The 13859-nt window shown below is 44.7% G+C and overlaps 1 protein-coding gene across 1 annotated transcript in view; it reads left to right on the top strand.

Annotated features, from left to right (window-relative positions):
• The window catches only part of ETV3 (ETS variant transcription factor 3), a 46455-nt gene that overhangs the window by 14038 nt on the left and 18558 nt on the right, over window positions 1–13859 (top strand). The window contains exons 2-3 of the mRNA XM_073609725.1: window positions 10432–10495; window positions 13163–13400. Coding sequence (XP_073465826.1) covers window positions 10450–10495; window positions 13163–13400 — 284 coding nt within the window. The 5' untranslated portion in view covers window positions 10432–10449. The remainder of the gene's footprint in view (window positions 1–10431; window positions 10496–13162; window positions 13401–13859) is intronic.

Genomic DNA, 13859 nt, shown 5'->3' on the forward strand with positions numbered 1-13859 from the left:
GGAACGCACCCGCACGGGTGTACCGAAGAAGAGCGCTTCTCCGGGGCACTCGAGAAGAGGAGGAGCTACTAGCACTGCTGGGGGACCCTAGAAAAGGAGAAATGGGGCCACTCTGTGCAAAACCAACTGCACAGAGGGGCTAAGTATGACATGTTTGTTTTAAAAAAGAAAAAAACACAAAGGGTTTAAATCTTCTAAAGCCGGACCATACAGAGTGGATTCTGTGCTGTTTTCACTTTGGACAACATTCCTTACAGTCCAGAGCTCTCCATTGGTGAAGCCGTGAACTTGATGGGTCTGTAACATTTGCCTTTGGTCAGTTTTTACATGATTATGTTCAGGTCATAAGGGGAGATTTGTTCACTTCTGCAGTATGTTGACCTTTCAGCTTAAAGTGGGGTTCCACCCAAAAAAAAAACTACATGAAAAATCCTACAAAAAAAATTTTTTTTTTTTTTTTTTTTTACTCTCCTCTAAATGCCTGTTGCTGGGGGGTCCCTCGTAGTCTGCCTCTTCCAGTGCCTGGGCTGGTGACATCACTTCCCCCTTGGCACAGGAAGGGCTCCGCTCTGCTCCCTCCCTCCTGTCAATCATCTGGGACCCATTACAGGTCCCAGGTGACTGAGCGGCCAATCACGGCGCGCCGCTCGCGCATGCGCAGTGGGTGCCAGACTGTGAAGCCACAGCCCGGCGCCCCCAGTTGCAATGCCGGCGCCGCTGAACGGAGGGGGAGATGAGTGGGGCTTCGAGCCCCCGCATCGCTGGACCCTGGGACAGGTAAGTGTCCAATTAAAAGTCAGCAGCTGCAGTATTTGTAGCTGTTGACTTTTAATTTTTTTTTTTTTTTTTTTTTTGACTGGACCTCAGGTGGAACTCCTCTTTAATGCACATTTTTGATCCAGAAATGTTGGGATGCTTTATAGGTGTTGGGCTAGAATTACATAGTAAGTAAATATTACTAAGAGGCCGTCCTTTTTCAAGAGAAGCGTCCAGTTGACCACTGTGTCATATAAAGGTTTTATGTTAGTGTGACTTCTGTCTCCATTGGACACCTCTTCTTGGCTAGAGATGCCAGAGAGAGAGGTGGCATGTGGGGCACAAGGAATCACTTCTCAGGCAGCATATCTTGAAAGCAGGGTGGATTTGATTTAATTTTTAAAGAGCAAATGTCATCTCTGTCCCACAGCAGCTTCTCTGAACTGCTGTTGACTTACAGAAAGTCCCATTTACTTTAATGGGACGGCTGGTGATGCGGCAGTGACACAAGGTGAGTGGCGGCAGAAATAAGTGGATGCCCGCTAATGGGCACTGCCATAATGGATCTGAAATGACAGGTGCTCTTTAAATGTAAGGACTCATACTTGCTTATAGTTAAAATCTTTAAAGTGGAGGGCCACCCTTAAAAAAAAAAAAAAAAAAAAAAAAAAAAAAAATTGCATGAAAAATCCTAAAAAAAATTGCATGAAAAATTTTAAACTTGCCTAAACCCTTGTTGCTAGGCAGTCTTTGTAAACTGCCTCTTCCACGGCGTGTCCTGCTCCTCGTTGAGCGGCCCCGTTGCCTTCTGGGAACTGTGTGTGTTCCCAGAAAACCACGGGGCCATTCAGAGCCTCGCGCAGTAGGAAACTGGCAATGAAGCCGCAAGGCTCCACTACCTGTTTCCCTTAATTAGGATGGCGGTGCCGAGGGACGGGTCGGCCTCGGGCGGCCGACATCACGGGCACCCAGGACAGGTAAGTGTACTTATTTAAAGTCAGCAGCTACAGTGTTTGTAGCTGCTGACTTTAAAAAAAAAAATGTTCGCTGGCCGGAATCCCGCTTTAATATTTGCAAACAAAATGAAGGTTTCCAATTTAGAATAATAAGCAGTCAGGTTAGTAAAACGGCGATACCCCAACCGATTCAATCATACAGTTTGTAGTGTACATAGATTCGCAAAACAATGGGATAAAGAATATTTCTGAGCCTTGTTTATCTCATGGTTACTGTGAAATTGTGTGAATGCATCAATGCAGTGCATGTTATCTCAGCTTGCAGAGCTTGGATTCATTGAATGAGTTTACCATAAATGGAAATATTGCAGAATATACAGCCTCATGCTATATAACTAAGCTCCATTTCATACTGAATAAACTAAATTAATGTATCTCAAATGGAAAACTATCTTTCGATTAGAATTTTACTCCAAAAGTATTTTTATCAAATAAATTTGATAATCTAAAAAATCAGATTTTAAATCAAATCCTTCTCCTTTTTTAAATAAATAAAAATCATTGCTTTTTTAGCCACCCTGCTTGAAAGTGATACAGGCTGCTCACCAAACCTAGAAAAAATGTCAGGTATCCAGCGGCTGGCATGTGAGCAGATCACCCATTCTGTAATGAGCTCAATGACGACCAGGGAAGTCGAATCGCGTGGTGCATTAATTTTTAGTAGGTTCTCAACGCCATATAAAAAATTCTTCCTGATGTTTCAAAACGTAGTGGTGCTTTATACCGCAGGGTGCTTTTCAGTGCACGCTTAGGCCTGATTCACACTTGTGCCATGTGCATTGTGCATTTTTCAATACATGCCTTTCATCCACTGCAGTCTATGGAACCAAAAAACAGGAAAAAAGTCCCTGGCCCTGTTCATAAAATGCACAAATGTGAACTACATCTATGTTAAATGGACTGCAGTGTGTTTCTGCAAAACTAAAAACATGCCAAAAAAAAAAATGCATAAATGTGAACCAGGCCTCAAAGCACACACCATGCTATTATAATGTGAATTGTGTAATGGATCCTTACACCCCTTTCACACTGTGTGACGGTGTTCAGGCGCTTTAGCGCTAGTAATGGCCTCTAAGCACCTGAAAACCGCCTCTCATTTATTCCAGTTCGCCTTTTTCACTCTCGGACGATGTGCCTGCTGGACAGGAAAAGTCTTTGGGGAGGGTTGGGAGCGCTGTATACAAAAACAAGCAGAATTTCCTTGACTAATTTAAAATATATTGATATTTAAGTGTATACAGCGCTCCCAAAATGCCCCTGTCCATTGGAATGAATGGGCAGTGCCTTAAAAGCGCTTTGATAGCATCGCAAAACTAGAGTTTTTAACCCCCTTTTTTTTTGGGGTGAAAAGCGCCGCTAAAAGGAACGGCGCTTTACCTGCGAATGCAGCTGTGGCCCCAGTGTGAAAGGGGTCTTACTCCAAGTCATGGAGTACCTTAACAGCCAGAAAAATGTGAAAAAAAAAAAATCTTTATTTACTGGGACAGTTCCTCCAGTGCATCATGCAAAACCATCTGAATAATCTTTTATAATATCTAACTATTAAACAAGCATTGTCCTTTTTTTTTTTTTTTTTTTAAAGCGTTGTGTTCAAAACTCTGCAGCTGGACAGGCAGTGACTTTTGTTTTTCAGTAAACTGCTGATGTATCGTCATTGGGTAATGACAGTGCAGACTTCTCAGGGTCTCTGTATGGGTCCTTCCTTCCTTCCTTCCTTCCTTCCTTCCTTCCTTCCTTCCTTCCTTCCTTCCTTCCTTCCTTCCTTCCTTCCTTCCTTCCTTCCTTCCTTCCTTCCTTCCTTCCTTCTTTCCTTCCTTCTTTCCTTCCTTCCTTCCCTTTTTTTATTTTCAATAAAGCAGCTGACAACCACTTCTCCTTCTCCTCCTCTCCACCCCGCTTCCCCCGTGGATTTCAGCTGCTTTATTGAAAACTACTGATTTTCTATTGAAAAAAACTGACTATGCATCATCAGTGCTGCATATTAGTGCCACTGTCACATGACATTAAAGTATCAGTCTTAAAAAAGTGATATCAGTGCAACCCTAATGAAAGGGACAAAACATTTGTAATGTATACAGCACATTGAAACCATTAAAGAGAACCGGTCATCGGATTACTTGCCTGAAGGAAATATGCCTGATGTGCCATGTACTTTTAGTATGATCTGATGGTGTTCTGTTCGTTCTGCCTGGTGTCTCAGCTTGATCTATGTTTAGAAGGCTTTTTTCCCCTTAAAAGCAACCATGTGATGTCATGTCTTAAAGAAAGAAATGCTGTATGTCGAAGTCCTTTAACCACTTCAGCCCCGCAAGAATTTACCCCCTTCCTGACTGGGCCATTTTTTGTGATACGGCACGGCATCGCTTAAACTGACAATTTCGCGGTTGTGCGTTGTCGTACCCAAACAAAAAAAAATATTCTCCACAAATAGAGCTTTCTTTTGGTGGTATTTGATCATCTCATTATTTTTTTTTTTTTTTTTTGCGCTAGAAACAAAAAAAGACACTCAATTTTTTTATTTTTTTTACTATAATATCCCAATTTAAGAAAAAAAAATGTCCTCAGTTTAGGCTAATATGAATTCTTCTACATATTTTTGGTAAAAATAAATCGCACTAAGCGTATATTGATTGATTATAGTGCCTACAAAATAGGTTATTGATTTATGGCATGTTTATTTACTGTTAATGGTGGTAATCTGCGTGGTGGGTTTTTATTTTATTTTTATGTTTTTTTTTTTTTTTGTTTTTTTTTTTCTTTCCCATTTTATACAGCGATCAGTGCTATAGATAACCACTGATTACTGTATAAATGTCACTGGCAGGGAAGGGGTTAAAACTAGGGGGAGATCAAGAGGTTAAACTGTGGAGGGATGGGACTGACTGGGGGAGGAGACCGATCGGTGTTCCTATATACTACCTATATGTTTCCTCTCCCCGACAGAATTTGGATGTGTGTATGTGTTTATACACGCACATCCCTGTTCCTGCTCTGTCAGGAGCAATCGTGGCCGCCGGGCATGTGCATCTGCTCCTCAGTGATGCGGTGGGCACGCACGCTTCCTATGCCCCTTAAAGTGTCTGCCATACAACGATTTTCACAGGGGAGCCATTCTGCCACTGCCCGGTGGGCGGTCGACGTGTGGTTGTAAACCTCTAGACATGAAACATGAACAAAGTATATATCTCTCTATAGTGTGTTCTTGACTCAATTAAGAGTGCCTGCTGCTTCATTCTTCTATCGGCATTAATGTTTTCTCAGCCCTGTTCCTGTGTGCTGTGTAGAGGGGGGGTGTCTTTCTGCCAATCAGCTCTCGGAGCTCACCTCACTGAGCTCTGCAGAGTAACTTCAGCCCCTGCCCCCTTTTTTCTATACTTGGGCAAGCTTGTAAATTCAGCACTTTGAACAGAGAAAGGGGAGACTGCAGATAAACAGGTACAACTTAAGTAGGGGGCTTTTTCATCTATCACCTGAGGCTAGTCTCTTCACTGGGTAAGGGTTTACAACCACTTTAACTTTCCTGACCCTCTGTCAATCTTTTGTGTTTACAAGATGCTGCTTACTGAAAACTCTTCAGTGTCCAACAATGTCTAATGTCAGGGCCCCCTCAACGTGCTAAGGTTCTTTCCTTCCTCCCCTATGTCAATACAAAGCTCAGAAGTGTAATGTGGGGGTCGGCATAGGGAACCACCAAGCACCATGGAGCTCCGGGTATATGACCCTCCTAGAAGTGTCAGAGTCTGAAGAATCTTCAGCCATCATAATCTTTGTAAATACATTGAAGCTTGGGGATGCAGGGCAGATATGAAGTCTTTTATCCTGGCAGCATGTAGTTTCATAGCCTAACGGTCACCTTAAAGCAGATTTGACTTGACGGCCATCACCATTAAATATCTCCTGAGCTTCCCAAGTTCCTCCTTGGGTGCTCCTATTAAGAAGCCATTCATCGGTTGTACAGGAGTTCTGGCACTCCTCCTGACTCCTGTCTTTCTATTTTGCCTTCTAGTGCTCTGGCCAGTAGGACATTGTAATGGGATTGGTGGGCCAGAGCCTTCAGATCTGCATTATGGCGCACCCTGAGTTTTGAGAAAACTGACACTAATGAAAAATGCAAGGATTCAAGCAGACAGCTGGAGATGCATGCTCTATGGACCCATGCAGACACATCGAAAATGTGCATTTCCTGTAGATGTTCTTGGTGAGACTTGAATCTTGGCATTAAACTCTTGATGATGGGTCCTTCTGTGAGATAATAAAACATTTTCTAGTGCTGCTGTGAGGTCATGGCTTGATTGGTAACCTGTTTGTCACCACAAGCTGAAAGGGGGGGAGGGAATGTGAGGGTGGACGACACAATGCTTTTTGCAGCTACAACCACAAGGAAGGAAACGCGTAAGCCATTTCCTTTTGTTTGTGAGACAAAAGGGTCACCCACAGATCTCTCGGGTTGATTTTCTCACCTGTGTAGTGGGGGCTCGAATGCAGAACTTGTGTTTTGTTTGTGGCAGACTCAATTGTTTCTAGACTTCGATGGTTTTTCCTTGTGTTCCAGTTTAAAGTGGCAGTGTATGAAGACATGGGTGTAAGATATAAAATTCCCTAAACAAAGTCTGGCTTTGATGCTATGGGAATATGATTCTGGGTGAGCAGAAGCACTGAAGTTTGATTTAAAATGGATGATGAAGTGATGAAGCTCATTTTATTGCGTTACCAACCGGTCATACTGTCCAGACTTGATTAGGAGGGTCTAAAAGTAACCAAAAACAGCACGGATGAAGGAAGTCTCACTGTTGGTCATTGTATATTCTGTATTTGAATCTGGATATTGAAACGCCATAAAATTAAAATTTTAAGAAGTTTTTATTACAAACATTAACTGGATAGAAGAGCCAATGCTTTTTGGGGCAGATAGCGCCCCGTTAATGAAGCCTTGCAGCTTAACACCTGCAAGCCATGCTGTGCCTTGTCCCAGAAGGCTGCAGGAGGGGGGGGGGGGGTGAACTTCTGCTCAGATCGGTGCAGTGCATCTGACCGGTAATGGGAGGCAGGTAACTGTCAAAACCAGGTTACCTGCTCCAAAAAAAGTGCCAAATGCAAAGTTCCACTTTTAGTACCGGTTCACCCCAGCGTGCTTCCAGGGAACCAGTGCGATTGATGTGCTGGTTCCCACATCACATAGAACTCACAGGCACGCTGCCCTATGTGAACCTTTGCGAGTGTCAATAAAAATTTGACACCCCCCTAGATTGGTTCGCATATTGCAGTGCTAACACTGAATTCGGACAGGAATCGGAGTGCATGGGTGCGAACACCCATGCGCTCCAATTCTGGTGCGGACAAAAAAGGGTCCTGCACAATTTTGGTCTGAATGCGATGCAAATTCAACCATACGATCTGTATGGCTGAATTTGCATTGCACAGATATCGCATGTGATCTGCACAGCAGTGAGGCGCAAATTGCATGCGATGTCTGACATCGCAGAAGTGTGAACCAGCATTTAAGGTTGTAGTTGACATGGCTGAATGAATACCCAGATAATAACTGCATCTGATTGGCTACTGTCATCTTTCAGCCGGCAATTTTCCACTCTGCTTCTTCCCTTTTTAGGCCCTATTCACACAGCATTACTGTCACAGGTGTTACATGCATCCTCGTACTGACAGTTCCATAGATGGCGGCTGCACGGATACAGCTGCTATGTCCCAGTGTGACCTCTGTGCTGTTGCAGGACCCTGAACGCATGCTGGGTGCAGTTGGGGCTGTGTAGCCGCATGCATGTCACATTGGGGTTGATTTACTAAAACTGGAGCGTGAAAAATCATCTTTCAATTATATATTTTTTTTTTTTTTTGCTTAAATTGAACAAGCTGAAGTTAGAAGCTGATGTGCAGCAGTCCATGGCAGCCACAGATTTTACACAAGTTTTATAACCCCACTGGGACACGACGTCTAGGGTCTTGCAGCCATATGTCCCAATAGATGTCTATGGGACTGCTGGCATTGGGATTCATGCAACAGCTGTACATCCCCCTGCCTGTAAAAGACTACACTGCATGGGGCACACAGCTAATTGCCCCTGGTGAATGTGGCCTCTAATAGAAGTTTGTCAGGTGGTGCTTATTAGGCAACCCATGGCTCAGATTTGTGTTGATTCAGCAGAAATCGGCCAAAATTCAACTTGTGCAAGGCAGGCTTTAGCATTTTTTTTTTCTTTCTTTTCTCTGATGCTGAGTGGCTTCTAAAATTTTATTTTAGCTGACCTACACCAGACCACCAAAATATATTGCCTGTGCCCACCTTTCTTCCATGGGAGCTGTGCTTCTTTGCCCAACACATTTACCTTTTTGATATGCTAGATCAGGGGTAGGTAACCCCCGTCACACAAAGCCTCTTTTGCTGGCACTCGACTCCCTCCCCATCAGCAGGGAAGTGTCAGTGAGACACTAATACATTCCAATTTTAGAGTTCCCCCCCGCCGCACCTACACTGAGGGGGGAGGCCCTGTGCCCCCACACATTGTAAAAGATGGGAAACATTGTTTTTCTAACTTTGCTGTAGCTGCGCACACCAGCTTTTGTGATGGGGAAGAGATTGGGTGCAGTTCTGCGGGGGGCGGTCCCTTTTTCCAGGAGGACTGTCATTGGCCACTGCTAAAGCCAATCACAGTCCTGCTAGCCCCGCCACCATCTGGAGGAAGATGACTCGCTTGGTTGCCACTACCAATCTCAGAGGGGATTTCACTGTGATTGAGAACCACAATCAGGTGACAGTTTGTGGAATTACTGTTGAGCTTCTGGGAACTTTGTTGAAATTATTCCTGAACCTTTTGCATCACTTACTACTGAACCCCGGCACTCTGTGTCCCTGTAAGCCACAGCCAGTATTCAGCGCAATGGAAATCGCACACAATTTTCCCTGTGGCGCAGAGCGCCACACTTTTTCTTAGCTGCCGGGGACCCAAGTTATGATTCTGCACACAGGCCCATTGCTTTCAGAAAATACCCCTGACCTGAGCTCATCATTGCGCATCCATTCCAGATGCTTGTATGTGACATCACATACATCACATGCGTCACATACAAGCGCCTACATCGCCTCCAAAGCACATGGGCGGGATGCGAGAGTTGGATCAGCAGGATGAGTGTGCCAGGACAGGTAGATATGTCTCATCTCTGCTTCCTTTCACCACTCTGCATATCAGGCATTTATAGATGAGAAGAGGGTACAGCGATGGGGAAAATGAGCAGGAGGGATTCAGAGGTGGGCAGATGTGCAGGGGGGGGTACAGTGGTGGAAGAGATGTGCAGGGGGGGGGTGCAGTGGTGGAAGAGATGTGCAGGGGGGGGGTACAGTGGTGGAAGATGTGCAGGGGGGGGTACAGTGGTGGAAGAGATGTGCAGGGGGGGGTACAGTGGTGGAAGAGATGTGCAGGGGGGGGGTACAGTGGTGGAAGAGATGTGCAGGGGGGGGTACAGTGGTGGAAGAGATGTGCAGGGGGGGGGTACAGTGGTGGAAGAGATGTGCAGGGGGGGGGTACAGTGGTGGAAGAGATGTGCAGGGGGGGGGTGCAGTGGTGGAAGAGATGTGCAGGGGGGGGTACAGTGGTGGAAGAGATGTGCAGGGGGGGGTACAGTGGTGGAAGAGATGTGCAGGGGGGGGTACAGTGGTGGAAGAGATGTGCAGGGGGGGGTACAGTGGTGGAAGAGATGTGCAGGGGGGGGTACAGTGGTGGAAGAGATGTGCAGGGGGGGGTACAGTGGTGGAAGAGATGTGCAGGGGGGGGTACAGTGGTGGAAGAGATGTGCAGGGGGGGGTACAGTGGTGGAAGAGATGTGCAGGGGGGGGTACAGTGGTGGAAGAGATGTGCAGGGGGGGGTACAGTGGTGGAAGAGATGTGCAGGGGGGGGTACAGTGGTGGAAGAGATGTGCAGGGGGGGAGGTACAGTGGTGGAAGAGATGTGCAGGGGGGGGGTACAGTGGTGGAAGAGATGTGCAGGGGGGGGGTACAGTGGTGGAAGAGATGTGCAGGGGGGGGTACAGTGGTGGAAGAGATGTGCAGGGGGGGGTACAGTGGTGGAAGAGATGTGCAGGGGGGGGGGTACAGTGGTGGAAGAGATGTGCAGGGGGGGGGGTACAGTGGTGGAAGAGATGTGCAGGGGGGGGGTACAGTGGTGGAAGAGATGTGCGGGGGGGGGGGGTACAGTGGTGGAAGAGATGTGCAGGGAGGGGGGGGGTACAGTGGTGGGGCAGATGAGCAGGGGGGGGGGGGGCAGTGATCTGACGTGTGGAGTTGCAGGAATCTGGGCTGAATTGAGGCTTTCTCACTACTAAAGTAGTTTACAGCATTTACTTCATAAAAGTCCTTTTCATGATTGAGAGTGTAAAGTTGACTTTTTTTTTGTTTTGTTTTGTTATAAAATCGGCGTGCTCAATTTCTTTGAAAGCCTTTTTCACCACACTGTGCTAAAATGGTTGCCTACCCTTGTGCTAGAGAAGTGGCTGTATACTGTGTGTGTGTATATGTGAAAATAGTTGTGAAGTTGTTTGCTCATGTCATGTGCTTATGTAGCTATTTGTTTTTGTTTTGTCAGTTTGTTTGTTTTTTTTTTTTTTTTTTTGTTTTTTTTATAAGGTTTTCCTTTTTTTTTGTGTTTACAGTCAGCAGGAAGAGGAACGATGAAAACTGGTTGCAGTATGGTGGAAAAATCTAAAGGAGGGGGTGGTAAGTTACATTTATTTTCCTGTAGTAAAGAGTAGGCCAAGGTGTAAATGTTTCGTTTATATACTGGTAATTTTACTAGTTACAATGACCCGCAGTTTGTGGTTTACTGTATGTAGAACCCCTACGGACATCGTGATCTCTGTAAAATAACTTGCAATTATTTCCATTGAAGAGACGGCCGGGGCTGCAGGTGTCTTTTGCAGGGAAAAAAAAAAAAATGTCAGAATTTTTAAAGTTGTTTTGTATGTTTTAACCCCAATTTTCTTACTATTAATGCAGCTCTGGTGTTTACATACAACCATACTGAGAAATATGTAGACTGACATTTCTTAGAATGACTTGTCCTGGCCATCTGTGGCTTTAATACTTTGAGTCACAGACCCAGAACAAGATGCTTTCACTGTCAATTTAGGTTGAGGGTAATGTATACCTGTCATAAGAAAAGATGATGAATGGTGTTATTGATTAGTTCTCTTAAAAAAAAAAAAAAAATGCTAGTTTCCTGTGTCATGCTGATGTTTTGGTTTTAGTGCTCTCTGATTGGCCAGGTATAGAGATAAATAAAAATCCAGACATTTCTCTGTCTGTCTTTTGCTGCATACCTGTGATTGATTCAGTGCACTACAGGTAATCGCTGGCTGTGTGGATAGCCGCAAATACCTGCAGCCACCGACGACCTATCGTAGTGTATGGGGCCGGTGGCCAGAGAACTGCAGCAGGAATCTGGTTCCTACCACTACAATTTGCACCAGCCCTAATCGCTGGTGTGAATGTAGCCCTTTACTCTAGCAGCAGGTGTAGTAAGCTGAAGAAAACTAACCTTACAAATTCTATTTTCACAAGATTACTAGTGACCCAGGACTCTGAAAGCACCTCAGAAGTGTTTAGTTTAGCATTGGTGCCTAGTAGGGATTTTTTTTTTTTTTTGCAGGTATTGTTACTTTTTTTAGAATGTAATCATAATGCAGAATCCACTTTAACAGCAACTGTGTGTTCCCGTGCTTCTCCACCGCTTTTTTGGTTTTTGTGTGCTTTCTTGCTGGATATTTCTGCACGTTGTATCTTTTGCTTTCGTTTTAATCTTCTCTTCCAGTATTTTTCACATTTTTGTCTCCTTGCTCTGTTTCAATGTCTTTGATGGTGCTGCCTGGTGTTGGTGATAGCACTTTCATTTGTGTCTTTTAGACCACAAATGTGATTTCATTAGTCATTACCAGAGCTACACAAATGAGGTATCCAGTCATTCTGTTCTGTCACATGATACTGGTTGGACTTTAAAGGGGGGGTTGTCTGCTCTTTAGAGAATCTTGAAAGGTGCCTTTGCACATCAGGCCTTTTCCACGTTAGATTAGGGAAGTGTGTGTGTGTTGGCACCTACGTTACCTTAGCTGAGCTTGTTTGGGTCCATCCATTGGCTGGTATGTATTTTCCAGGATGTTTTAAAGCTTCTCTGGTGGCAGTTTGGTGGTTGGTGGTCATAGGTGTGGCACGTTGGATAGGTATAAAGAATAGAATGCAGAAATACTTCAGACTCTGAACCAGACTACAGAAGCCCTGTTCTTCTAGCCTAGGCTTACCTACAGGAATAAGTAACTTTGGCACTCCAGCTGTGGTGACACTACAAATCCCGAGAGGCATTGCAAGACTCTGACAGCCATAGGCTTGACTCCCAGAGGCATGATGTGATTTCTAGTTTTCAGGTGCAGTGCTGAGGTTCCCTACCCCTGGCCTAGAATTTTTAACCTATCCAGTTGAAGTCACTATTGTGCAGGATGACTTCAGACTTCTAACCTCCAAAGTGACAGGGGCTGAGGAGGGCTTTGCCATTCCACTTGCCTTCTCTGTATGGAAAGTGGGGTAGCTGGAAACTTTACAATATGCTTGGGGGTCTAAGCCCCATCCATCTTGCAGCAAGTTGATTTTGCACATTTTGTAAGAACTGGGTGCCTCCTTCGAGTGTCAGCAGGTTTAGAATTTTTTTATTTATTTATTTTTTAACCGCAACAGGGAAAGCCATTTTTGGATCCATAGCAAGCACTCTGGGTTCATTCTTTTGTTCTCTCAATGCATTGTGGGAAAATGAAAAGGGTAAATATAGCTGCTCTGCACAGTGCATTCTTCAGACACTCAAGTTACTGTTGTCCATGTCCATATTTATGAATCTCAGTCAGATCAGTACCTATGATGAAATCACTGGCCCTGTGAAGCGTGTTTGTCATATAGAGCTGTTTACTTTATTATATATATATATATATATATATTTTGTTCATGTAAATTGTTGCCTTGTTCATCCAGATTCTGTGTTTTAACAACGCACCCATAATGTCATACTTACCCCTCAGTGTATAATTCAGTTGTATGTACTTAACACTCTTCAGTCTTCTGTTGCTGGGGGGGGGGGCATTGTCTGCAGGCAGTGTCTCCATGTTCTACTTATGTGTAAGTTGGTGCTTTCGTCTAATGCTGGCAATTCTAATCTATCTCTGCTCTTCTCTATTTTTTCCTTGTGTGTGTTCTGCTTAAATGTGTTTGTTTTTTTTTTTCTTTAGTTCCCCATGTTTCTGTCTGATCATTTCTTTTGCAGTCATTTTGTCCTGTGCATTTTTTCTTTTTTTTTTCTTTTTTTTTTCTTTTTATCATTTATTTGATTTCTTTGAAAATCTTCAGGTTATCACTTCCCTGACTGGGCATACAAGGCAGAGTCGAGCCCAGGCTCCCGTCAGATCCAGCTGTGGCACTTCATCTTGGAGCTGCTGCAAAAAGAAGAGTTCCGCCATGTCATCGCCTGGCAGCAGGGGGAGTATGGCGAGTTTGTCATCAAAGACCCTGATGAAGTGGCCAGGCTGTGGGGCCGGCGGAAATGTAAACCCCAGATGAACTATGACAAACTGAGCCGGGCACTCAGGTGAGAGATGTGAGAGATGTGAGAGAGGGGGGGGGTGGGGTTTCTTTTCATTTTATTCAGCCTTGAAACCCCTTTAAGCTTCCTTAAAACTCAACTCTGGAACAATGTTCTCCCTTGCAGTGGGGCTGCCTCATCAGGCCTAATGCATGGCTCATAGCACTGATGCTGAGGTACAGTCTAGAGCATAGGAAGCGGCATCTGCAGGAGGAGCAGGGGATTGTAAAAGTGCTTTTTCATCCTCTAGAAAGCAAAAAGCAATCAGGCTGTGCCCGCACTGCATGGGTCAACAGCTTGTTTTTGTCTAGGGGACTAGCTGCTGATTTTTAATAAACTAAAACGGGTGGGACACCACTTTCATGTCTGAGGTTTGCAACCTCTTTACCACCTGTAGCAGCATTTTCTCCAGGGGAAACTGCTATTTTAGCTCTCCTATTGCTGTTCAACAATCCCAAAAAGACC

This window comes from Aquarana catesbeiana, linkage group LG13 (genome assembly GCF_042186555.1).
Source record: "Aquarana catesbeiana isolate 2022-GZ linkage group LG13, ASM4218655v1, whole genome shotgun sequence".
Lineage (NCBI taxonomy): Eukaryota > Metazoa > Chordata > Amphibia > Anura > Ranidae > Aquarana > Aquarana catesbeiana.